At 56.4% G+C, this 26,995-nt stretch overlaps 1 protein-coding gene across 5 annotated transcripts in view; it reads right to left on the reverse strand.

The window, feature by feature from the left end:
- Positions 1–26,995, reverse strand: part of ANO1 (anoctamin 1) — a 176,262-nt gene that overhangs the window by 68,106 nt on the left and 81,161 nt on the right. For all 5 annotated transcript variants that reach the window (XM_055415302.2, XM_055415298.2, XM_055415308.2 and 2 more), the window contains exons 3-6: positions 22,184–22,483; positions 5,439–5,537; positions 4,507–4,658; positions 2,949–3,003 (exon numbers count right to left, since the gene is read on the reverse strand). In XM_055415302.2, coding sequence (XP_055271277.2) covers positions 2,949–3,003; positions 4,507–4,658; positions 5,439–5,537; positions 22,184–22,483 — 606 coding nt within the window. The remainder of the gene's footprint in view (positions 1–2,948; positions 3,004–4,506; positions 4,659–5,438; positions 5,538–22,183; positions 22,484–26,995) is intronic.

Genomic DNA, 26,995 nt, shown 5'->3' on the forward strand with positions numbered 1-26,995 from the left:
CCCGCGTCCCCCTGGGGTGGTGTCAGGACAAGGTCGCCGTGAAAGGCCCTTGCCAAGCTGGTGCCCAGTGGAATGGGCATCCAGTGCTTGGCATGTTTCTGCCTCTCCAGCTGAGAGGTGAGTTGGAATTCAGAGATGTGAGGCCCCTGCCCATAGGACCGCTCTCTGATGTGGCCTGCATGTTCTAGAAACTCAAGCTCCTTTCACTTCAGTTCAATTGCTCAGTCGTGTCCGACTCTTTGCAGACCCCATGGACTGCAGGCTTCTCTGTCCATTACCAACTCCCGGAGGCGGCTCAAACTCACTTCCAGCAAGTCAGTGATGCCATCCACCAATCTTTACTAACAAATTACTTCACTTTGATCCTTGGGAGCCCAGGCCTGGGGGTCTGCCTGTCTGCATTTGAGTCCTTGAAGCTGTGGGGTCTTGGGCCAACTCCCTTGTGCCCCCAGCCTCAGTTTCCCCATCTTCAGAATGAGATGAAAAGAACTGACCCTGCACTGTAGGTGTTTGGGTCAGAGCACTCCAACCCCTCGACACCCCCAAGGTCCCTCCTCCCAGTGCCCCTCAGGCCCTGAGCCGTCTGACTTCTGCTCACCTGCCCAGCCCTGTCCCAGCAACCCAGCCTCCTGTCTGCCCCTCACTCACCGGCCCTCTCCTGGGACCCCAGGGTCTTCACCCTGGCCACTCCTTTCACCAGAAACACTTGTCCCCCAGGAGCTAAGTGGCTGCAGGGCCACCTTAACAAACAGGCGACCGAGGAGCCGTGGTCCCACTGCCCACCTTCGAATTTTGCTCTCTCTCCCTTTTAGGCTGCGTCTCATAGCTTGTAGGATCTCAGTTCCCCGACCAGGGGCTGAACCCTGGCCCCGGCAGTGAAAGTGTAGCATACTAACCACTGGATTGCCAGAGAGTCCCCTAACTCTGCTCTCTCGTCCTGGATCCCTCCACAGTTGCCAAGTGTCAGCGTGCCTGTTGCCTCTCCTCTCCCGCTTGTCTTGGGAAGACACCAGGTGCTCAGCAGCCGACCGATGAGTGAATGAATCAATCACCCAATGAGCTGGCCCCCTCCCCGGTGCTTTCTGAATCTCATCGGTGGCCTCGTCCTGACCTTGCTGCTTCTCCCGTAATCACCTCTTCCCTTCCACATGCAGTTACAGCCCTGGCTCACAGCCACCACTATGACCCTATATCCACCCTCTGCCATGTCTGGCCACTGGTGGTGATTTTTCTAGGACCTTGCTCCACAACCATCTATGGCTCCCTAGCGCCTACAGGCTGAAGATTCAAGTCCCAAGACCAGCACCTCTGGCCCTTCCCCATGGTTCTCTGATGATCCTGGCTCCTACCCACCTGCTCATTGGGCTGTCCTAATGCCAGGAGCACAGGGAAGGAGGCAGGAGGAACTGTCATAGCCTTGTCTAGAATGATGCTAGGTCTCTGAGACTGTAGGATCGAACTAACCAAGGACAGAGCTTTGAGTCACCAAAGAGTCTCTCTGGTGCGTTGGTGGTTTACAAACTGACTTTCAAGGTCTCCGAGAGGCAGTGACCCCCACCCCTAGAGGTAGTCAGAGTCAAGGATGATTCAGCTAACACTTAACTGGCTCTAACAGAATAGTGTTCTGTGACTTGGGGATCACATCTGAATTCAATTATAAAGCAGATCCTAAACAAGATGGGGCCCAGAGCCTTCATTCACATATGCCCCCAAACCTCGGGCCACCTCCCCGACAACAAGAATGAATTTACAAATTTACACCCTGCCCTTGCAGGAGCGTCCTGGTGATTCCCAGTAATATAAAACCGGGGCGCACGTACATCTGGAAATGGCAGGTTCCCAGGTCTCCCCACTGGCCATTCCAATCCTCCCTCATCCCAAAATGACAAAGAAAAAAATGAAACCATTCAGGTTCAAGTGGGTCCAGTTCTCTGGAGCAGGCAGTAACCAAGAGGAAGTTACCTCTCCTGGACACGTATCGACCCCAAAATACACTGGCCGCTGGTGTTTTTGCATAAATGAATTCCTCCTTGTTTATTATAATGAGATTGAATTTCACCAATAACACAGTCAATAATAACAGTAGGCCCTGCATCCAGGTCACTCTCGTGGGGGCACAAGGCATCCCTTTGAGCAGGAAGCCACCACGGAAGCAGCCAGGCTGGGAGGGGACACAGGGTGGATGGGACCTGGGTCTGTCTGTCCAGGCATTGGCCTGAGCTCCCCATGCCAAGGCAGCGTGCACCACTGTCATGCCTGGTGCCTGCCAGCCTCGAGATACGGCTGTGAGGGGCAGCTGTCTGCTCAAGGTCAAGTGACTGCCTGCTCTCTGCCCTGCCCCTCTCCTCGCTGGGTTGGGAAGAGAGAAAAGCAGCAGCTTGGCTACTAGGTTAATCCTTTTTTAGATAGAAGTTGGGTCCCAAGCTGGGCACAGCCCAGCATGGCTGGTGGACAAGTTGGTGGCTGCTGGATAAACATTAAAGCAATACCTGGAGGAGGGCAGAGTGGCCTGGTCAGATTTCAAACCACAGTTGGCTCGTCTGGCAAAGCCCTGGAAATCTAGCCCCAACCCTCATGCCTTTGTCCGCGCCACACCATCAGTCCCGCCTGGCCGGTGTGCTCAGAAACCTCCAGGCAGAGAGGAACGCACAGATTCCATAAGGGCAGCGGCAAGGAGGCAGGAGAGGCATGCGGGGAGCCGAGAAGACACGGGAACATTCTGAAATAACCCGCGGGGTCTGGAGTCCCTCTGCCTCCTTCCCGCGGATCCACCCATCCTTCCCCTGGGCTCCTCACAGCCCGCTGGTTTTATTATTCTCATTATTTCCATCACAGACAATTAGAGCCCCTCCACCCAGGGGAATTTAGCTGAAATGAAATTATCATCCCGTTTCCCAGGGGCCACCTTGCTGGGGAGCTGTGGATTCCCATGAGTGAGCAATACTTACTATCGTGCTCCGGGTTTTGCTGTCGAAAAAGGAATCCTTGTCAGACAGGTCAAATCTGTTGAAATATTGGGGAGAAAAAAGAGACACAGCTCACTGGAGTTGGCTCTCCTGGTTTTCAAGGCCCTAAGGGGCCACATTACTCCTGTCAATGGTGAAAGTGAAATCGGCAAAGCTCAGTCCGCCTGCTGGGTGTGACCTAACCCTGGACGTTTGGAAGGGTCTGTCTCGTCCTCACCCCTGGACACACACGGGGTCATGGTGTGGGCGGGGGAGGTGATCCTAGCAGCAAATGTGGTCTTCAAGGACCCTGTTTCTTTCCGAGGACACCCTCAGGGGGCAATTTCACTTCTGCTTCAGTGACACAAGGGCGATCACACTCTTGGATACTTTAACATTTGAGAGAGCCTCACTGTAATTCCCAAATGGTTTCAGTCCTGAGGTCTTGGGCCACACAGATGTCTTAGGGCTAGAGGGCAGAGGGACATGTCTGGAATGTATCACCCACTCCCCAAGACAGTCAGGGTTGAGCTGGGGAGGGCTACTCGGGGTGGGGGTGGCCCAGAGCCTAGAGGAGAGCCAGGCCTGCAAGACAGGGTGTCGCGGGAGGTAGCCGGGCCAGAGCCGAGGGAGGCCGGGGCTCTATGGGCCGTGGAAGACGGGTGTCTCCCTCTCATGCCTGGGGGCCTGGGGCCTGGGGCCTGGAGCTGGAGGAGGAAGCTGGGCTGGGGCACTTCCTTTCTCTCATGTCTGATCCCCAGCAGGACTGAGAAACAGTGATGAAGCATGTGGCCCTTGCCCTATGACTAACGCCCGGGCCAGAGCAGAAGCTCCAGTTCTGAGCCGAGGCCCAGTTCTGTGGGTCCCATGGGACAAGGGGTGTCCAGGGGCCTCCCACCCCCCACAGCTTTGTCATCCCAACCCCACAGGATTCCCAGACTCCAAATTTTCTATTCCCACTCCCGCCCACGCTCAGCTCTGCCCAGCGAGGCTGTGCAGCCTCCACTGACCCAGGTGGCTATGCCCCACTGCCCATCAAGAGTGGGAGGAGGGAAGGTTCCAGAAGAGGTGCAGCCCTGCCAGGCCGTCCTGCTAGCTGCAAGACCTGGGCCCCAGAACTCTGGTTGGGGGGCTGCTTTCCAATTCTCATCTCCCAGAGCTTGGCAGACTTCAAGGGCTACAGTCGATCTTGCCCAGTTCCTCAGAACACAGCCTGAGAGGGAAAGAGTCAGGCAGGGGAGGGGCCCAGGCCTGCCCTCACTGGGGCCTGCGCTAGTTTTCCTAAGTGTCACCCAGCAGAAGGAGAGGTTTTTGTCCTTTTAATTCATGGTGACCTCGGAGGTTATTTCCAGGGCCCCTTATGTGCTCAAGAACCACAAGCTGTTATGGGAATGTGCTCCAGGGGCTGAAGTGGTCACTGATTTGGGTGGGGGGAGGGATGGAGAATTCTGGTTGGTCCTGCAGACTGTATCATTAGGGCAAGTCCAGCGTGCGGTGGTGTCACCACACAGCAGGCCCTGCCCTCCCCGGGAAGGGGTGGGCAGGTGGGGCCCCCACTTACAGGTGCTGCTTCTCCCGGGAGAAGGGGTAGGAGAGCCTCTTGGTGGTCTGGGGCCTGTGCTCTGCCACCTTGGGCTGGATGGGGTCCGTGATCTTCTGGAGCACAGAGTTGATCTTCTTGAGGAGGCCGCGGGTCTCGCTGATGTGATACAGCTGCGGACCAGGTAGGGCAGGGGTGGGGTGTCATCTGCTGAGCCCTGACCCTGGGCATCTCTTCTGAGCTGGTTGGGGAGGCAGCCCCTTCCCCCCCTACTCCCGCCACCCCCCCGCCCCGCCCCCTGCCCCTGGAGCTGGTAGGCCTGGGAACAGGAGGTGGGGATGGGCCAGGATGCTTCCTCCATGCCTGGGGTTTCCTGAAAGCTCAGAGTTTTGGGAGATCCCAGCCAAAAGGGCAATTCTAGTACATTCCAGGGAACTTCCCCCAACTTTGCATTTGTTTAAAAAGAGGCAATCCAAAGGATGCTAGCGGATTTGAGAAGCTGGGAGTTGACATTCCTGAGAACAGAATCCCTCTCCATGCTCACAAGTAAACCCTGAGGCCTCCCTGAGCTCCTGGGACACATGGGGTTCCCAGCTTGAAGCTGTTGGAGATCAAGAAGAAAAGCCCCAGCAAGCCAGAAAACGTAATCATATAAAACGAGTTCTGATGAACCAGCTGAAATACTGAACATAGGAACAGTGGAGCAGGAAGTTTCCCTGTGTTGGTGTTTGTGAGAAGTTCCCGGGCCCCTATGCCATCTCTGTGGGGCCCAGACCGTAACTCCTGCCCTCCTGGGGGACCCCGGAACCCTCCTGCCCTCCCGGGGTAGGGGCGGCTGAAGCTCCCTTGAGCTTTTTCCTAACAACCCGGACCGTCCTGATGTTGTTCTCCTGCTGGCTTCCCTGACACACAGACCCGGGGACACAGCACTCAGCAGAAGCATCATCGCTGACCTTCTTTGTCGGCATCTTCAGCTTCAAAAACTCGGCCTCTCGGCACAGCACGTTCCAGGGTGCGTGGATTTTTACAAATCCAACCCCGTGAATTTTTGTCTAGAAAGAGGGGAGAGGGCCTCAGTCAATGCGGGCGGATGTTTGGGGCTGAAAACCGTCTTTACCTTCAGGGCAACTACAGTTTACAAGATGGCAGCAGGTGGGGCTCCCTCTGCTCATCAACTCTGGGCTCCTCTGATGATGCTCCCTGGCACCCTTAGAATCCCCTGCAGATGGCACAAGAAAGCTGGTGGTTGGGTGGGCCCCTGGCATCCCACAGGAATGCTGAATGGGGAGGGGGGGTGGTGCCTGGAGGGAGGTCCTGACCCCACAACACCTGGCAGGTACCTGGGGGGAAGCCAAGGGCCCCCAGAACAGTCTGAGCCACGAGAGACCTTTCACATACAAGACTCCAGGCCCTTCGACTGAAGGGGTGTATTCAGTGTCCCCAGGGTCCCCAAGCAGGGCTGAGGAGCTGACAGTGAAGATGGTCCCCTCCGGGCACCTCTGTGGGTCAGGACACACCTCTGGCCGGACCGGCCACCCCCCCACCCCCACCCCCCATCCGCCAGCTTCCCTGGGCCTGCACTGCCTTTATCCTAATGTGAGAGGGCTCGAGACCGGCCTGTGTGCAAGTCCATCACCCTGACTAAGCTGCTGCGAACTTGGACAGTCACTTCTCCCTGGTCCAGCGTGTCTGAATGACAGGATCAGGCAGCAGCAGATCACTGAGTGCCCTTCGGCCAGGAACCACACAAGCTATGATAAGAACTTTGAGGACCGACTCCCGTGGGAATAGCCGCCTCTCCCTGCCACCCCAGCCCAGCTCGAACTGGACGCGTGATGGACCGTTCCTTCCACTCTCCTTGGCGCCGGGGGCCGCTCCGCCTATACTTTTCCGGCCCTAGCCCACCAGGACGGCCGCTCCCGCCGTCCACCCACTGTGTGAGCGGGCCATCTCATCCGCGTACGAGCTGAACGGTAGGGCCGGCGGCAGGCTGAGCCCGCTGTGCCCGCCGTGCCCGCCATCTCAGACAGTGATCCCAGTACCAGGGTGGCCACCGTGCTCTCTGCCGCCTGTGGGCCTCTCTCTGCCGAGAGCCGGGGGACGACCTTGCTGGAGTGGCTGGCACTTCCTCAGACCTGGAAGCTTTCTGGTGTCAAAGCTTTCTGCCTGGGTGCAGTGGCAGCAAGGCAGGCTCGGGCTATCGCGGCCCCGCTCAGCCACTGGCTGGCACCACAGCGGGCCCTTTCCCCAAGCAAGTGACCATTAGTGAGCAACTGTCCACCAGCGACCGTTAGGGGTCCTGCTCAGCCACTGGTCAGTGCCATAGTGGCCCACTCCCTCCCTCCTCTATATAAACGGAGCCCGAATTTGGACTGAGGGAAGATGGTTTTTTGAGAGGCTAGTCTGTCATTCTGGGTTTACCAGCTTTTTGGTTAAAGTCGTTATTCCTTGTTCCAGCAACTCGTCTCCCCATTTATTGGCCTGTCCTGTGGCAAGCAGAACAAGCTTGGGCTCGGTAATACAATGAGCTTGACGGGGAAGGCAGGACCACTGCTCCCTTCATGGATGGGGACTGAGGCTTGGAGAGATGAAGTCACTGCCTAGGTTCCTCAGAAAAGTAAAACGAGAGCCCCCATCTGACCCAGCCATCTCACTTCCGGATAGCCAGCTCAAGACAATGACATCAGCATCTCGGAGAGACAAGCGCACGCCCACATTCTCTGCAGCCTGACTCAGGACAGCCAAGACACAGAGACGGTCTAAGTGTCGTTCAGTGGATGAGCAGATCAGGGAAGTGTGGTAGACAGATACAGTGGGGTATCGTTCAGCCATGTAAAGAAGGCAATCCCACCATTTGTGACAACACAGACGAGTCTGGAGGATAGTCTGCTCAGTGAAACCAGTCAGACAGAGCGACAAGTATTGTATGTATCACTTATGTGTAGAATCAATAAAAGCCGATCTCACGGGCATGGAGCAGAGTGGTGGGTGCCAGTCGCTGGGTCAGGGGCATGGGGAGGTGTAGGTGAAAGGGACCAACTTTCAGTTATGAGATGAGATTCTGAGGACCTAATGAACAGCAGGGTGACAGTAGTTAGCAATATGGTATTGTGTACTTGAGCGGTGTTGAGAGGCCAAAGCATCCTCACCACACACACACACACACACACACACACAGCTAACTGTGTGAGGCGATGAGTATGTTGGGCAATCATTCCATGACGTCTATGGGCATCAAGTCATCAGTAGACTTGAAATACAAACTGTATCTGTCAGTGACTCCTTAGTGAAGCTGGGGGTCTAAAGTCAGCACCTGGCACCTGGTGGCTGGCGGGTGTGGGAACCCGGGTTCACGTGCAGGCTGCACACACTCTTAATCACAGGTGAGACCTGAAGCAACCCAGCCACTCTCCATTTTTCTGTTTCTGTTTTTCTCTGTTCCCCTTTGCCGTTTCTGTTGAACAGATTCCCAGTATCGAGTGAGCAGCGTCAATGCAGCGTAATGTTTCCCCATCTAAGGCGGGAGCATGGAACCCCAGCAGACCTCCCAATCACCCCGAGATAACTGGGGTGCCCCATCACAACAGAAAGCAAAGAAACACGACATTCCCCGAGACAGAGCTGCCCGGCAGCAGTGGGGACTATGGTCCACCAGACTTCCCAAGGGAACCCCCAGGGGCTTAGAGCCCACGCTGGGCCCCCAAGCTTGAGGCCACACTTGCCTTTCCACCATTCTGGGGATCCTGGCAGAAGAAAGCCAGGCCACGGAAGGGGGATGGTGTGGCCAGCCCATGGGACTCAGGGCAGGACTGATTTGGGTCTGTGCTGGGCTCCACGTCCAGTCACCACCCTTGGAGTGTACAAAGTTCTTGGGATCACTGTAGGTTTTTGGCAAAAAGCAATGGAGCCAAAGTCACTTAGGATGGTTTTTAAGAAAAAATCCTCAGTGAGCCAAACACATTCACTCAGCGCCAGCCTTGGCCCCTAGTGAGATGCAGACTCCTGGTCATCTGTGGCTTGCCCGCAGTCCCTGGGCAAGGGGAGCCTCCCAGACTCCAGGTGCCACGTGGGGTTCTTCCCCCACTTTGAGTGAAGGGCTGCACCCCCCTGGATGAGCCCGGCTCTCCCCTCCACCTCTGATGCTGAGACCCCTGTGCCTCCCACGACCGGAGGATCCAGCCTCTCCCGGGCCTCCATGTCACTGCACAGGCCGTGTCTGTGCGGCCCCAGCAGGCAGGCTGAGTCCTGTGCGGAGCCTCCCAGCTCGCTGGCCCCGCTGCCCACCTCGGGGCCGGGCAGGAGCAGCGCGTGTCCGCTGAAGGAGCGGATGAGGGCCCCAACAGTGCCAGAGATGATGACGAGGGGGAGGTGAAGGGGGCTGAGGTCCAAGTGTCAGTCCCCGCTTCAGGCATCCGTGCGTCTCGACTCATTTAACCTCAGGACAAGACTGTGTGTGGTGGGGGAGGGGTGGGGGGCAGCTCCCGCCACTGTTCTCACTTTGGAACCAGCAAGTTCACTGTCAGTGTCCAGAAGCAGCTGCAGCCACTGGCCACAGACTGGACAGCTTCAACACGAATTCATGCTCCCCCAGTTCTGGAGTCAGAAACCTGTGATCAAGGTGTGGGTGGGGCTGAGCTCCCTCCAGAGGCTCCAGGGGAGGGTCCCTCTGGCCTGGTCCAGCCCTTGGGGGACCCCAGGCCTCCCTGGGCTTGTGGCCACATCACCCCGACCTCTGCGTCCATCTGCACAAACCTTCTCCCCTGGGTGGCTCTTGCCTCAGATCACACCCTCTTCTCTTCCAAGGACACCCGTCATTGGATTCAGGGTCCACATGCATCCCGGGTGATCTGGTCAGGAACTTACTTCCATCTGCCGAGACCTTTCACCAGACTAAGGTCACCTTTGCAGGCTGCAGGAGGATGGACAGCTTTTGGGGCCACCACTCAGCCCACCATACTTGTCATGAAGCTACAAGGAAGAGCCTCAGTGGGCTTGGTGCAGGGAGCTTCGGAGAAGCAGGGCTTCAAGCGCTCAGTCCTGAGGCTGCTTCAAGAAGAGGATCAGGACGCTCAGGCACAGGGGCCAGATGCGCAGGGCTTAGAGGTGTGCTGGTGGGCACGGGCTTGCCTGCAGGGAGCCTAGAGCCTGACATAACGGCCCAGGGCTGGGGGACACAGCGGCTGGGTTTGGGAGTGGACACATCCCCGGGGGCTCCGGCCAGAGGAGCCCAGATCTTGCTGCTGCCCTCCAGGGGCCGGTCGGATGGGCACAGGGGGAGCCGTGGTTTCAGCGACCTGGGTCGGAGTCCCAGTCTGCTGCTGCGCTGTCTCTGGGGAGTGACTCAGCCTCTCTGAGCCCACCTTTGGCTCCTCTGCAAATCTTTGCCATACATGACTTGCTTCACAGCTGGGGGCAGTTCTTGGTGCTCTCAGCACCCCTGCCCAACCCTGTGGCTGGGGCCATGCTGCCTCTCCATGACCTTGAGGCCGCTAAGACCATCGCTGCATAGACTGTCTTTGCCAAGAAGCTGGAAGCCGCTTCCCCTACCCTAGGAAGCCCTGGGGCGTGGAGACCCAAGAGGCAGCAATGCCTCTAGCCTGGGGGCTCCCAGGCGTGGGGCTGACCACAGGGGGCACTGGGAGTGACCGTGGATGGCCCCATACGGCCAACCCCATCTTTCCTGTTACAGCCCAGGTTTATTTCTGTGCGCTCTGCTCAGCCGCACGCAAAGACCCAAAATATATTCCTCCGAGTCCGCGGAGATTTCTCTTAACAGTGGTCAAGAAGCAGTGCCCGGGCTGCATCCCTGGGAAAACACGCTCCGCTGTTTACGTGAGTGACAGGATCCCTCCCAGTAAAACATCTGGCCGGATCGGGACAGGGTCGTGGGACTCGTTGGATGGGACACATATGGGATGTTTTAAACCTTGGTGCCCGGCCTGACAGCAATCTGCTCCCAGTGGGAAAAAAACGTGAGACACTGGTCCCCTGTCCCAGCCGGACGGCCCAGAGCGGTGGCTTCTGTCCGGACTGGCCCCTCGGGTGGGGAGTCTGGGGGCCACAGAACCCCGGGGGCCTCGGCGTGGGTGTGGGCAGGGCCAAGGGGCTCGGGGAGGGGACGGGGTCAGGGCTCTTGCCAAGGACTGCCACCAAATGCTGGATGAAGACAAGAAATACAGTAAGAAAACAAACGTCACACCTTAAAGTTGCTGAAGAGCCAGGAAGGCCCAGAAGAGTGACCGGGACTGTGCCATCCAAGGTGGGGGAGGGGAGGGGGGCGGCTCGCCCAGCGCAGACTGGACAGGGTTAAACATCCGCTCCTGGCTCAACTCACAGGAACGGAGACCTCACCACAGTTGCTCCTGGCACTTTCCTTTTAGAAGGAAGAAGGGAATCAGAACAAGCAAAAACGTCCCCGGTAGGGGGGATTCCTGGTGGTCGAGGATGCCAAGGGCCTCCTTCATCCCCACGGCTGCCTGAGCCTGCGTGTGGACGTCACGGTCACCCGTCTCCGCTGAAGGGCGGGCTCCGAGCTTGTTGGAAGGTTGGCCTCAGTGAGGCCGAGCTGGGGCCCCTAGCTGCCCCCAGAGGGCTCCCGGGCAGCGCACCTCCCCAGCCTACCCTGAGCCCACAGCTGCCGCCCACCCCAGAGGGCCCCATCACTGCCATCAGGGAATTAGGGGGTGCCAAGTGCTCAGGCCCAAGGGTGGTGGGGGCGCCTCCACGGCATCCTGTGTGCACCCCTCTCCAGCTCACGGTCCAGCGGGAGCTGTGGGGAGCGTGTGAACACGGCAGGGGCACACAGGATGCCTCCAGAGCACCGCCAGGCCAGGAAGCCCTGGAGCCCCGGTGGGAGGCCTGGGCCGGATGTCTGACCACCACTGGGGCCTGGTCAACCTCCCCTTCTCTGTGCCCTTGGCTTCCTCAGCTCCAAGGATAACACCACCACTCGGACGGCCTCTGATGCCAGGACTGCTCTGCGGGAGGGGTCGTGTTCTCCCCGAATGTGTTCAAGGCACGTGATGCCTGGTCAGTCCCTAATGACTGCGTGCATTCTTGGCAGCCCTGGTGCCTGCCTGCTCTTCCTGTTGGCACCGGGGTCCCGCGTGGGTGTGAGCTGGAAGGTTGGTTCCAGGCCGGGTCTGTCTGCTTAGCTGCCTGACATGCCCCCCGGGAGGGAGGGCGTCTGGCCTGGGGTGGGCCTCGTCCCCTCCTCCTCCTGCTCGGCGCCAGGATCACTGTCTTCCTCCCAGTTCCCGGAGTCGGAAGACAGGGGTCCCTTCTGGGTCACCTGAAAGTGTAATCTCACGGGAGTCCAGCTTGATGATATTTGCTGAGTGACCCCTGGGGGCTGGGGGGGCAGTCCCTGCTAAGCTCCTACTGTGTGCTGGCTGAGGATGCTCCTGTGGTCCTTCCCCGACCTCTGGCAGCATCCCTGGGTTCACTTTAACACTCGTGGACGAGGGGGCAGGCTGGGACCGCCACTGGGGGCTGACCCTGACTTGCTCACGCCCGCCCTCCAACTGGATGGCTCTCGGAGGGGACAGGAGGGCGCTCTGTCTGTGGGCAAGGGTTCGCATGGAGGCATTTCTGCACTGTGGTTCCTGCTGACCACATCTGCAACGCCCAGGAGGAGCTGTTGCGGTCACTTGGGTGCGGTCACATGGTGCGCTGGCACAAGCATGCCTTCTACACATCCTGGACATGGTACACTCAACTGTCTCCAGTGAGCCAGGACCCAGAATGCGGTCTCTGAGGGAGCTGGGGCTGCAGGACTGGCTGGAGCGGATTTACCCCTCAGCTCTCAGCATAGGGTCTGGCTCCCAAGACCTGGCTTGTTGAAGGAATAAAAGACATGTACTCATTCACAGTCCTGCTCTGATGATGGGTGGGTAGGTCACTCAGATTCACACTCTCATGGAAAACAACAACAACAAAAAGAAGACGGCCCAGAGCAGCAACTGCCCAAGATGGGGAGTCTAACAGAAGACCCCTCCCTCCCCATGGAGCCGGACTCCCAGGAGACGACACTTTCAGGTGACCCAGAAAGGGCCTCCCTCCTCCAGCCCCAGGAATTACCAGGAAGGTGGTGTTGGTGCCGAGCAGGAGAAAGAGCAGGTGAGGACCCCAGTGGGTCCAGCCATGTCAGCCCGTGACCTTGGTTCAGGGTGGTCCTATCCATAACGCCCTCGGATGAGTAGAGAATGCAAGTGCCAAGGCTTTCTGGATAAGGGCACCTTCTTCCTGGACTTGGGAACTGCCCCGTGGGTTATGGAAGGGTGGTGGCCAGTGGGGAAGAGCGGCAGGCCCACCAGGATGCAAGACAGCTGGAGGAGGACCAGCAGAAGTGACCCCCTCGGCTTCGGGATTCTGAGAGGATTAGATGGATAATAAACCCAATAAATCAGCTAAGCTCACCTCGTTTAGAGAAATAAACCTCAAGATAGAAAGGTCCTGCAAAGGACAGGAAACCATTAAAGAAAATGACACAGCCAACTTGGAAAAGAACCAAACAGAACTTGCAGAAATAAAAAGTGTCATAACGAGAAGTGAAAATACAACAGACATGTTTGAAGACACCTGACCTCTTCAGGAAAGGGCAACGCAAGAGGGCACAGAGCAGGGGCATGCTGATAACGTATGCAGCCCCCTGCCCAACCCCCTGCTCTCCAGGAAGAAAAACCAACCCTGATCAGTAGCTGCATCATTTGCCAATTTCCGTGGTGTAAATACTCCCGCCGTGGCCTGATTCATGTACCAAAGGGTTAACACCCTGCTAGCAGAATTCCCGATGAGCCAGAAAGAGCTGACTCTGGCACAAAGCCGGCCTAGAGACATGGGAGGACATCAGAACCGCAACCCAAGGGGCACAGATTTCAGCCCGACTACCTGGGACCCGGGCAGAGCTGTCCTTGGGGAACTTTAAAGACAAGACTCTTAAAACAAGTCCAGAATTCACTTGATAACAAGTACACTTCCACAAAACCAAGAGAGGCCCAAAGGAAGCCAGGTGGGGTGTATAAAAGCCTCAGCACTTAAGACTCAAGAGACATAAAAACTTTACAGCCAAAGAAATGAATGTGTAATGGGGGAACTATGAATAGAGATATGAATAGCTTCAGGACTCGACAATGGCCCCTGACACCTCGCTGCAGGAGAGGCTCATGGCATAGGCACTTGGCCTAGAGGTAGGAGTGAGATGGGGCTGAAGACCACATTTCGTTGTTCGGTCACTAAGTCACGTCTGACTCTTTGCGACCCCATGGACTGCAACACACCAGGCTTCCCTGTCCTTCACCATCTCTCAGAACTTGCTCAGGTCAGTGATGCCATCCAACCATCTCATCCTCTGTCGTCCCCTTCTCCTCCTGCCTTCAATCTTTCCCAGCATCAGGTTCTTTTCCAAGGAGTCAGTTCTTAGCGTCAGTGGCCAGAGTATTAGAGATTCAGCTTCAGCATCAGTCCTTCCAATGAATATTCAGGGTTGATTTCCTAGAGGATTGACTGGTTGGATCTCCTTGCAGTCCAAGGGACTCTCAAGAGTCTTCTCCGCACCACAGATCAGAAGCATCCATTCTTCGGTGCTCAGTCCTCTCTATAGTCCAGTTCTCACGGCTCAGGGCAAAGAGTGTGAGATGAGGACCCAGCACCCACGTTCAAGCGCTGGCTCTGCCCCTGCTGGGCCTAGTGGCCTTGATCTCCTTGCCCCACCTCTCAGAGTCTCAGCTCCTTCCCTCTGTAAAGGGATCTGACCCCTGCACCATAAGGCGGGTCAGGGTGCCCACACAGGGTGGGGTGGGGATGGGGGTTCGCATCCAGGCTGACAAGTCCCCGAGAACCTCTGTTGCTCCACTGTCCTGACATACAGAGTTGTTGAAATTAGACTTCAGGTGCCTCAAAGTGGAGAACTCCCACCCCAATGTCCAGGCCATGAGGAGAGACTGCCCAGCCCCACTCCATGCCCATCGCCGTGCTTAGCCAACTGTCTCAGACACCAGCTCATGCCCACAAGACCTCAGCTGGAAACTGCAAGAAACACACTCCGCCCCTCTCCCCTGTCCCGTGTCCTTGGCAACCCTGCCCACTCCCCCGGGAGGAAGGACGTGCCATCACCTCCATTCTAGAGATGGAAAAACTGAGGTCCCGAGTGGGGAAGCCACTTGCCTGAGGCTGCTCAACCCCCAGAAAGTGGCTGGGCTGGGTCTTGACCTGCACACGTGGCCTCAGAGGGTCTGGGCGGGGTCTGAGCCTCCCTGGGAGCTCAGGTACCCTCACCATGGCCTGACCGTGTGTCCTGGAGTCTGGTGTGGAGGTGGCTCCCATCCTCCTGCAGGCAGCTTCTCTCTTGCTCTTCAAAAAACATCCACAAAGATGGGAAACAGATGCTGCCACGGCCCACACCAGCTCCAGGGAGGAACGAGGAGAAACTACAGCCTGCCAGCCCTGGGGTGCGACGGCGAGCCCCGAACGGCAGCATGAAAGCAAACTGACCCTGTAGGGCTCACGTGTCTGCGGCCTTAACAATTCTGCCAAAGCCGGAATCAAGTTCAACATCAGGGCAGTGCGCGCCTCGGTCACCCCCAGTACTCAGCCGGGATTTTACTGTGTGGCCTTCTCGGCAGTGACCACTGGACATAAATAATGCTCTGGCTTTGAGGTTGGACTTGAAAAATGCTGATTGGTTTCAGTTACAAGGAAGCATGCTGGCCCACAAGCTGCTCTTGTCCGTTTACTGGGAACCCTGGCCGCTGACCCCAACGCCATCGGAGGGACAGAGGAGTTGGGGGTGGGTGGAAGAGGCGCTCCTGCAGAAGGAAGGCCTGGGCCGCCTGCCTCCGGGACCTTCCCCCACCATTTCCATCCTGTCTGCTGCCCCAGGGGTCTCTGACATGACACTCCTCCTGAACCCTCATGTGTGAAACTGACTTCGGGGGCCATCTTCTGGATCAAGGCGTCAGATCCAGATTTGACAACCAGGGCCCCTCTTGTGGGTGGCTGAGGAAATAATTTTTAAGCTGAGTTCCTCTGGGCCCAAGGTGCCTGGGGGAGGGTGGGGGGCAAGTGGGTCACCTGTGATCACAGCCAGTCAGCCAGGCTCAACCTCCATGTGTCCTATACGCGAAGTTACGAGCACGTTCCTTCCAGACCCTCCACTCCCACCTCCACTGGGCTCCTGGCCCGGGGCACCCAGTGTGTGTGCGGGTCTCTGTCTGGGGTGCCTCCGGGGCACCGGACAGTGGATCGGGGACTTGCGTGGACAGTGGGAGGGAGGGCCTTCCTTGGGGACGTTTCTGATTGCTTCTGGGGAAATGGGTCTGCATGCTCCTCACACCCCCAAGCATGGGCCAGGGCGAGAAGTGCAGTGTGGGGCCCACCGAGACCTGCCGAGTCAGAGCCTGCATCCCGGTGACCTCAGGGGCTTCCGTGCACACCCTGGGACTCTGTGCCGAGGCAGCCAGGCCAAGGCCTGGTCCCCACCAGACCACCTGCCCTGCTCAGCCCTCCAACCACTACCTGTGCCTCCCCACCCATGGCTGCACCGCCAGGGCTCCTGTGTGAGCTCCCCCTACTCCTGGGATAACTGCTCATGTGTAAAGGCTCAGCTCTGAGGCAGGGTGAATGGTGCCCTCCAAAAGAGACACCCACATCCCAACTCCCCATATTTTCGAGGGGGCTTTATTTGGAAATGGGGTCTTTGCAGATGAGATCCAGTTAGATAAGTTTACAGTGGATTAGGCAGGCCTTACGCAGAATGATGGGTGTCTCTCCTCTTCTTATACAGACACCCAGAGAGGAGGAGGCCGTGTGAGGAGGAGGCTGAGGCTGGGGGGATGTGGCCACAAACCCAGGAACACCTGGAGTCCCAGAAGCTGGAAGAGCTGGGAGCGACGCTCCCCCAGAGCCTGGGGGCAGCCTGGTCCTGCTGGCGCCTTGCCTTTAGACTTCTGGCCCCCAGAACTGGGAGAGAATCAGTTAGTATTGTTTTAAGCTCCCCGCAGTCTGCGGTCATGGGTATCAGAAACCTCACCTGGGACACTCAATGTTCTGTGTCTCTAAGATCCAGCCCCCCACTGTGCCCTCAGCCAGGCCAGTCTTCCCCCGGTCATCACGGGATGTCTTCTCAACAATAAACCTCCTGACTCGGGAGAAAGGCTCGCGCTGCACACAGGGGCCCCATCTGTGTGGGGCTCGAAGCCCATGTTGCCCCAGAGTGGCTCAGCCTCACACACCCGCTGGCCCTGAGGGAGCAAAGGGGGTCACACACCTCTGCCCCCCTGTGACCTGCACACCCTGCCCGGTCACAACTGCAGACGACCGGGCCAGCAGACACCTCGCGGGGTGCGGGGGGCGGGTGGGTACTTGCTCATCTGCCCCCATTCCTCTTGCATCACTGTCCTTCTGCATCCCCCCATCCCTGCTGCTGGGCTTCCCTTGGGCTTCCCCTGTGGCTCAGCTGGTAAAGAATGACCCTGCAATGCGGGAGACCCGGGTTCGATCCCTGCGTTGGGAAGATCAACTGGAGAAGGGAAAGGCAACCCTCTCCAGTATTCTGGCCTGGAGAGTTCATGGACTGTGTAGTCCACGGGGTCGAAAGGGTCGGACACGACTGAGTGACTTTCATTTCATTCACCTCCGCCCCTGGTCCAGCCTGTCCAGCTGGCCCTCCATGTTGGGGCCCAGGGGACACTGGTGACATTTTCGGTTGTAGTTAGGAATGCTTCAAGATATCAAATACCAGCAACGCCAAGGCTGAGAAATCCCACTTTAAGACTTCATCTTTTGGGGGTCATTGAGTATCCGATGGAGTCCATGGATTTCTCTCTCCCCGGGGAAGCACGCATAAAGCCCAGTTTTGTTTCGCAGTGGGCAAGGCTGTGTGGCTGGGCTTCTCCGGGGCTATCTTGTTCCCCAAACCCTCTCAGTTCTTGTAATCAGAGCACACCCGGGGGTGAGTCATACCGGGCGTCTCTCCGCTAATCGTGCTGGCGTGGACCCGCGCACACCCCGCACGCTGCCTCTGCCCAGTGGCCCCTGAATGACTCTGGTCTCGCGCAGGTGAAGCAACAGGCTGCCTGACTCATCTCAGGGGGAAGCCTGGGGTTGCAGGGGCCATGGAAAAGTTGGTTATGCTCTGAAGACACCACAGGCAGATGGCTCACGCTCAGCTCCAGCTGCTTTGAAATCTTGACCTGTTGAGTTTATGCCACAGTAACATTTTCATCTAAAAGGGTCCAATCAGGAACTTCCCCTGTGGTCCAGTGGCTAACACTCTGTCTTAAAATGCAGGGAGTGTGGGTTCAATCCCTGGTTGGGGAACTAAGATCCCGCATGCTGTGAGGTGTGGCCCAAAGTTTTTTTTAAAAAAGGTCCAGTCAACTGCTGAAACCCTTTTAAGGCTATAGAACCAAATTATCACTGAAATTTGGAGTCACTGTGACCTTGTGATTTGTATTAATAATAAGAAATACATTTTTGGTCTTTGTTCCCTGGTCCTGGCACAGAGCTCCTAAAACTCTGGGAATTTCCTAAGTGGGGAGAGCAGTCAAGATGTCTCTTGTTAGGCAAATGAGGTGACTTTTTGGACAGTGCCTCCTTTCCAAAGGCAGCGGGTAGGGGGACTGCTTGCCAGGGGAACCAACCACATGGTTAGAGAATTGGAAGTCCAGTCCAGTCCCTCCCCGCCACCATATCTGGGAAAGTGAGATGGGCTACCGGTTGAAGCAATCACCAACAGCCAGTGATTAATCAATTGTGCTTGTGTGATGAATCCTCCATAAAACACCCCACACCGGGTCTGAACAGCTTCTGGGTTGGTGAACACGTGTAGATTTGGGGAAAGTGGGGCTTGGAGAGCGTGAAGTTCCGTGCCTTTCCCCCACACACCCTGTCCTGTGCATCCCCTTCTATCTGCTGTTCCTGAGTTTACTACCTTTTACAATAAAGCTGTGATCTAGTAGGCAACATGTTTCTCTGAGTTCTGTGAGCCACTCTACAAATTAATAGAACCCAAAGTCGTTAGAACCTCTGAATGGTAGCCAATGGGTCAGAGCGCAGGTGATCATCTGGGCTTGCAAATGATGGCTGAAGTCAGGGGAGGGTCTTGTAGGGCTGGGTCTTTAACCTGTGGGGTCTGGCACTACCCCCAGATAGGCAGTGTCCACACTGAGTTACGTTGCAGGACCCCCAGCTGGAGTCAGAGAAGTGCTGGGTGGTGCTGGGGAAACAATGCATGCATGTTGGAACTGGGAGAAGAATCCTCGCCACTTAGTGGTGCAACTCGATCTTTTCTGGTGGCCATAACTGCTGTCTTTATGTTTGCTGTTTATTTCAAAGCCAAGAAGTTTTTATAAAGATATGTGTGACAAAGGATTTAACTGGACTTGGAAAGGCTCTTCTTTCTCCTTTGTGAGCATGGCCATCCCATTTTCATATGAGCAATAATGATAGATGACTGAGTATTCATATCACCAGTGAGAATTTCCCAAGTGCCAGACTTGAAGTTAAGTACTTTAGGATAAACCAGTGATGTAACGACTTGTTTCCCAGATGGCTCAGCAGAAAAGAACCTGCCAGCCAGTGTAAGAGATGCAGGAGACCTGACTTCAATCCCTGGGTTGGGAAGATCCCCTGGAGGAGGAAATGGCAACCCATTTCAGTATTCTTGCCAGAAAAATTCCATGGACAGAGGAACTTGGGGGCTACAGTACACAGGGCTGCAAAGAGTTGGACATGAATGAGCCACTGAACATGCACACGGTCATGTAAATACTCTTGCTATCTCTGTTTGACAAATGGTGAAGCTTTGTTGTTGTTCTTGTTCAGTTATCAAATTTTGTCTGATTCTTTGCGACCCCATGGATTGCAGCATGCCAGGCTTCTCTGTCCATCACTATCTCCCGGAGTTTGCTCAAACTCATGTCCATTGAGTTGGTGATGCCATCCAACCATCTCATCCTCTGTCGTCCCCCTCTCCTCCCATCCTCAGTCTTCCCCAGCATCAGGGTCTTTTCTAATGAGTCGGCTCTTCGCATCAGGTGGCCAACGTACTGGAGCTTCAGCTTCAGCATCAGTCCTTCCAATGAGTATTCAGGGTTGACCGCCTTTAGGAATGACTGGAAGGGACTCTCAAGAGTCTTCTCCAGTACCACAATCTGAAAGCATCAATTCTTTGGTGCTTAGCCTTCTTTGTGGTTCATCTCTCACATCCGTACATGATTACTGGAAAAAGCATAGCTTTGACTGTATAGACGTTTGTTGGCAAAGTGTCTCTGCTTTTTAATACACTGTCTAGGTTTGTCATAGCTTTCCTTCCAAGGAGCAAGCATCTTTTAATTTCATGGCTGCAGTCACCATCCACAGTGATTTTGGAAATAAAATCTGTCACTGTTTCCACTTTTTCCCATCTACCATTTATTTGCCATGAAATGATGGGACCAGATGCTATGATCTTAGTTTCCTGACTGCTGAGTTTTAAGCTAGCTTTTACACTATCCTCTTTCACCCTCATCAAGAGGCTCTTTAGTTCCTCTTCACTTTTTGCCATTAGAGAGGTATCATCTGCCTTATATCTGAGGTTATTGGTATTTCTCCCGGAAATCTTGATTCCAGCTTGGGATTCATCTAGCCTGGCATTTTGCATGACATACTCTGCATATAAGTTAAATAGGCAGGGTGACAATATACAGCCTTGACGAACTCTTTTTTTCATTTTGAACCAGTCTGTTGTTTCATATGCAGTTCTGACTGTTGCTTCTCCATGCAGATTTCTCAGGAGACAGGTAAGGTGTTCCTATCTTTTTAAGAATTTTCCACAGTTTGTTGTGATCCACACAGTGAAAGGCTTGAGCGTAGTCAATGAACCAGAAGTAGATGTTTTTCTAGGATTTCCTTGCCTTCTCTATGATCCAAGAGATGTTGGCAATTTGATTTCTGGTTCCTCTGCCTTTTCTAAATCCAGCTTGTACATCTGGAAGTTCTCATTTCATATACTACTGAAGCCCAACTTGAAGGATTTTGAACATTACATTGCTAGTATGTGAAATGAGTGCAACTGTACAGTAGTCTGAAGCTTTATGTCTTGCGAAGGACAGGCAGAAGGTCTGGTATATGGCGAGGAGGGTGTGAATTATTGGACCCTGGGGTGGGGGTCCTTTCAAACTTGAGATTTTAAAGTTGTAGTCAGGAAAGAGTGGCACAGACAGACAATGACTCCCTGGTGAATAGACAAGGCACCCATCACACCGCACCCAGGATCACAGCTCCAGGGACAGGCTCCACCACCAGCCTCCCTCTGACCTCTCCTGCCTCTGATGGAGGCCACCGGTTCTTCCAGTTATAAAGGACATGCTGAAATCAAGCCTCTATAGTAGCCACATTGTTCCAACAAAAGGCCGCGGGGCTGGCTGGGTGGGACTTGGAAAAGCCAGCGTGAATGTCTGTCCTCTCTCCTGAGCGGCCCCAGCTCAGGTCTAAGACAAAGCACGACAGAAAACGCTGAAGGACCAGCTTATGCTTGTCTGCGGCTGCTGCCTTCAGAATCGGACAGACAGGCTCTCAGCCACCCAGTAAGGATCCATCCTTTGCGTCCAGACCATCAGAATGTTTTAGGTCCCTCACATCCTCACGGCTCCAGTGGGAACCAACCCTACAGCTGAACTCACCGAGACCTGCCAGGGAACCAAAGCCTCACCAGAGGGGTGGTCCCTGCTGAACACAAGAGGCCTCGACCTTGGGGTCAAGGTGGAACGAGGGCCGTTAAGCATGTTTGGTTGCTTTCATTCGAAGTAGCATCAAAGTATGAAGGCGTGTTCATATCTGCTCCCGGGTCACTAGCTTTCTAGTCTGAGTACCGCGAAAACCTTCTCATCACCAGACCTAAAGCGATCACCGTTTGATAGGGCGGTACTCATCAAATAAAATACCAAACTAACACCACCTTCTATTTGGAACATTCTCGATGGACTCCCAGCTGCCTAAGTCAGACTGCTGACTGTGTTCTCTGCTCCAAACGTGCTGTGGAGACTTCAGCTGATTCTCGGTTAGCCTGCTCAGTGACAGTTCCCTGGGCTGGGGTCCTGACCCCCCAGTGTTCACGGGAGGAGGGCCCCCACCCCCTCCTGCACAGAGGCTAAGCAGGTGGTGCGGGAGCCCCAGCAAGTCCACCAAGAAGCTGAGGGGGTGGCCTGATGGTCCCCAGGGTCACCAAGGTCATCTCTGCACACTGCCGTGCTTTTCTGCCACCAGGGCAGCCTGCAGGCCAGGTGAGGTGACCTTCTGCTTTGCCTGGGAAACGTCCCCTGAGAAAGACTCTCCGGCTTTGCCCAGGAGGGGAGCTCTGGAAACCAGTGTGACGGTCACCGAGTTCAGTGCACAGGGCCCCCGGGGAATCAGCCTGGCCAACCTCGTCACTTGACAAGTCGAGAAACCGAGGCCCTGAGAAGCTGAAGTCCAGCTCCAGGGAGGCTCCCGGGAGAGCTTCGTCCTCGGCCCAGCTTCCCAGGGGAGGAACTGACCGGAGCAGGAAATGACCCCACTGGTCAGGACGGAGAAGCCCAGCCCCTCCTCTGGGGCAGCGCTGGGGGCATGTGTGGGTTTGGGGTGTCAGCACTGGCCCCGCTCTGAGAACAGCTGAAGGCGGGGGCCTCCTGGCGGCCGCCGTCCCGCCGCCCCCCGCCCGTCCAGGAGCGGGGCCACTTACGTCCTCGTCCCGCTCCAGCTCCAGGCCGGCCTCCACCAGGTTGCCCTCGTACTCCTCCCGGCGGAAGCGCTTGTCATCTTCGTGGTAGTCCAGCGGCGGCTCGGGCTCGCCCGCGCCCAGGGGGCCCGCCTTCCCGGGCAGGGGCTGGTCGCCGTGCTGGGCCCTCCTGGCCAGCGTCCTGCCGCCCGAGGCCCTCTTGTGATGGTACACCAGGATGTAGTCCACCTTGCGCTTGCCGTCGCGGAAGTACAGGCCGTACTTGCACTCGGCGTCCGGGTCCACGGACAAGGAGTTCAGCAGCTGTGGGGAGGAGACAGCCGCTCACCGTCAGGGGCTCGGGAACGGGCCTGCGGAGGGGAGCACGTCGCCAAGCCACCGGCCGGCCAACCGGCCGCCACCCCGTCCTGCTCACCCTCTCCACTGCCGCCCTCTGACAGCAGGGGCCCAGACGTCTGAGGACATTGCAGAAGGCCCTGCCTTCCAGGGCCTGGCATTCAGGAGGAGCCATCCCTGCTCACAGCACATACAGATGCCAACCGTGGATGCTCTCACGCAAGGGCATCCGGCTCCGCGGAGAAGGGGGCCGGGTGCCCGGGGAGGATCAGAGGCTTAAATAGGGTGTGGAATCTGCAGGGCCAACCCCTCGGGGGTGCTGCTCTCACACAGCGTCCCGGGCAGAGCGGAGCAGACCGCGTCTGCTCGTCGTGACTCCGATGGCCAGTGCGCCTGGCCACGGCGCGTCAAGGTGACCGCCGGCCTGTTGTAGCCCTCGCCTGGCCTGGCTCTGCCACTAACGAGCCGTGCGGTCAGGGGCCAGGCACCTGCCGTGTTAGTCTGAGGTCTCCCAGATCGACTCCCAGACCCCGAGTTGAGTATTTGGGCTCAGCAGGTGGTCTCAGGGGCCAGAGCGAGGGCAGAGGAGGTCGAGGTGGGATCAGGGATGCGGGGAGCTGCACACGCAGTCCTGCCTTGGTTTCCTCCTCTGCCTGTCCAGGAGGCCAAGGAGATGGAGCTTGCGGGGCAGGACTCACAGTCCAGGCACCCCCACGGGCACCACAGTGCGTGGCTTCTGTGGAAATCACACCCAGCTCTCAAACTCCCACGGGAGTCAGATGGTTGTCAAGGGTATTAGGGTCCCCAGCAAGCTGGTCTCGGAAATAGGAGAAAATAAATAAAATCATGCGGGGAAGAGGCCTCACTTTGCACCATTCAGAGTCCTCGTAGCTGGGCTGGGGCTGAGAGGCCGGGTCCACGGCCCGTGCTGGGAGGGCCGGGGGGCTGGGGGGTGGAAGGAGGCCCATCTCCCCTCCCCTAGCCAAGGACAGAGACCACGGACCACCCCAGCATCTTTGGTGGGTCATGAGGGACAGGCGGGAAAAAGTTGTTCACCTTCATTTGTCGGGGAAATTGAGGCCAGGTGAGGGCCGCCTGAGGCGACAGTGCAGGCAGGCTGAGTCCAGCCTGGAGTCCTGGCTGCACCCAGGGACCCCCACCCAACAGTACCAGGGACCCGGGGTGACACTCCTTCCCAGCACGGCTCCACCCTCTCATGCAGTCCCTGCTCGAGGGCCACTATAATCAGAGTTACTGGATCTGGAGGCAGTTGGGGCTCTGGCAAATGAAATGGTGAGCCCCCAGTGCCCTTGCTGACCCCTCATGGCCTGCTCCACTGGACACCGTTAGCATCAGTGCAGCCCCCCAGCAGGGCCACGGTTCCCACGCCTCTGCTCCCATAACCACAGGGAAGGTCAGGGTGGAGGGGGTTTGGAGCAACGAGAGCCCTCAGGTACATCCAAGCTTGGTCCCTCTCCAGCTGTGAGCCCTGGGGGACACTCTGCCTGCTCTGGGCTTCAGTTTCCACCTCTGTAAAATGGGTGGATAACAGAAGCTGCCCCCACCAGCAGCCAGGAGGACTCACTGAGTTAAAGAGCACCTGGTCTGGGTGGACTCTCCCTCTAACTCTCGGGACAGGAGCCCGGAGGCCGTCCCATCTCCCAGCCCTCCATCCCGGTGCCGACAGCAGGCACTCATTCCCCTGGAAATCCCAAGAGGGCAGAGAAAGGCATTGTCACGGAGAGTTGGCAGAGAAGGGGTTCCTCTCCTCGCAGAGGGGGTGGGCAGAAAAGCCAGGAGGCCGCCCAGGGAAGGCTGAAGACACTGGCCAGTGCTCAGGAATGAAGCTGCTGCCGGCGGGCAGGGTGAGCGCGTGGGAGGTGGTCAGGGCCAGGTGGACACGCGGGCTCCAGGCAGGCAGGGCTTGAAGGGCACACGGCCTGCTGCCAGCACCCTGGGCACACCAGACTCCCAGCGTCTCTACAAGGGGTTCCTCCTTATTTTCCAAACGGGCAACTCAGATCTTCTGAGCTGACCCAGGGGCCATGTGCGGCACCCGAGGGCGGGAGTGCTCACCCTGGCCTCCTGCCTGCACCATCCTCCCCAGTTTCCTCCCCCGCCTCCCCCCACGGGAGTCAGGACGCCCCATCCCCTCTTCCCTGTCTTTTTAGATGCTCGGCACTAAGTGCACGGGTCTGGGATGAGCGTATGCGTGTGTGAATGAATGACACAGGCATGGGTTTTGCACGTTACTACTGGTAGGGGCCACGAGATCAAGCATACGGAAGCTGAGGCCCGGCCAGACCAGAGTTTAGACACTACAACACCCCCTCCTGAGCTCCCAGACTCAGTTTCTCCATCTGCAAAATGGGGACAAAAACCTCTCCTCAACTGAGGTCGTGGGATGCTTGTGAGGACCGAGTGTGGCGGGAGAACTGAATGGATTTTGAGGATGAACCCCTGAGCTGCCCCAGGAAGAAAAGTGAAAGTGTCAGTTGCTCAGTCACGTCTGACTCTTTGGGACCCCTGGACTGTAGCCGGTCAGGCCCCTCTGTCCATGGGGGTTCTCCAGGTAAGAATACTGGAGTGGGTGGCCATTCCCTTCTCCAGGGGATCTTCCTGACCCAGGGATCAAACCTGGGTCCCCTGAATTGCAGGCAGATTCTTTACCCTCTGAGTCATCAGGGAAGTCCAAGGAAGGTAGAAAGATGGGCCAAAGTTCTCCTTCACAGTGGGTGTGCCCTGACCCAAGCACCACGAACAGGGAGAGGACAGTCTACCTGCCTCTCCAAACTTCCTCTACCTGCCTCTCCAAACTCTTAAAAAAGGACAGAGGAGGAGAGTGGAGCCCTGAATCCACACCTTGGTGGCTGCACTGGGGCCCATGTATTCTTTCTTTATATTTATTTTTGTATTGCAGTATAGCTGTTTTACAAGGCTGTGTTGATTTCTGCTGTACAGCAAAGTGATTCAGTTATACATATATACAGTGTTTTTGCAAAATACTATTTCCCATTGTGGTTTGTCATAGGATATGGACATAGTTCCCTGTGCTCTACGGTAGGACCTTGCTGTTAAAAACCTACACCTGCTAACCCCAGTCTCCCACTCCATCCTTTCCCCTCCCGCTTGACAACCACGTCTGTTCTCTATATCCAGAACCCAGTGCATTCTTTAATTTGGCGTCTTACCTGGAGTTGGAGCTCCAGGAACTGAATTCACTCATTCGTGTGTGATAGATCAAGTCAGGGCATGTCTCAGTGATCATTCTAAGAGAACCTGCTATATTCACTTTTTCCAAAAACGGGGAAAATGAAATCAGTGACCTTCAAAGTTTCTTTCCATCTTGGGACTCTCTGAATTTCAACTCCAATCTGAACATCACTCTGAAACACTTTTACTCCAAAAAAATTTAAATTAAATCATTCGCATTGCATATTAACTTATGATTAATGGGCTAATTCTGTGACCCATAAACAGATCGTCTCCAACAGCAGATAAAGAGGACGCGCTCTTATCTTGCAGGCAGGCAGATGCCAGCATCAGGTGCCTGTCTCCGGGGTGTCTGGGCTTGTTGAGACATAGATTCAAGGCCACTGACAGCCCTCAGCATGAAGGAAGAAAGTAGACACACTCAAAGAGTAACAGAAAGAAAACTTCATGAAGTGAGTTGTACCCACCAGTCTGGGCTCTAGCTTTTGAGTTATCTCTTGTACCTCTTTCTACAGGAACAAGGAAATGACCTTGACCCTTGAACTTGGGAATGAGTATGAGGAGAGGCACAGACACGGAGGCTGGGGCAGGGTTTACCCCGATGGCCGATGCGACTGACGCTGGCACCCCCAGGATGGGCTGCAAGTCTGGGAACCCGATGGGGACTTTCTGAAAGGCAGTCCACGCCCTCTGGGCTTCATCTGCACGGAGCCGCCTTCTCTGGGTGACTCAAGGTGGTGCCTGAGCAGCAATCGTTGGCATGAGCAGTCTTGGGGATGCCCGGGGAGGCTCTCCCTGGCACAGCGCCTGCCCAGCGGCACGGACAGGCCCCCGGCTCCCGGAGCCACTGAGTCCAGCCTCCCTGAGGCCCTCTCTCTCTGGTGGGACGCTGCTCAGCCCACCTTCCTGTGGCCATGTGCCCCTGATTCACAGCCCTCCAAGCCCATCATCCCTGGAACCTCCCCATAATAAGAGTTGTGTGCAAAGGAAGACTCACCAGTCTCCTCTGGGCTTATCTACTTGTTTCTGGAAGTGGAGACCTTGAAGGAAGGGCCGAGTGGCCTCTCTGCAGACTTTGAGATTTGGGGGGAGTGAAGAGCTTCTAGATGGGGGGGGTGGGCCATGGATCCCTGAAGTAAAGCTCCAGAGCCCAGGAGCCATCTGTTAAGAGCTCCATTTTTCACTTCACAACCTCTCTCAAGCTGAATCTGGTCAGCCTCTGGAATGTCTGTGTCTCTTCACTATCTTGGCTGCCACCCCTATCTC

This window comes from Moschus berezovskii, chromosome 25 (assembly GCF_049115385.1).
Source record: "Moschus berezovskii isolate FMDL1 chromosome 25, NW_MosBer_1.0, whole genome shotgun sequence".
NCBI lineage: Eukaryota > Metazoa > Chordata > Mammalia > Artiodactyla > Moschidae > Moschus > Moschus berezovskii.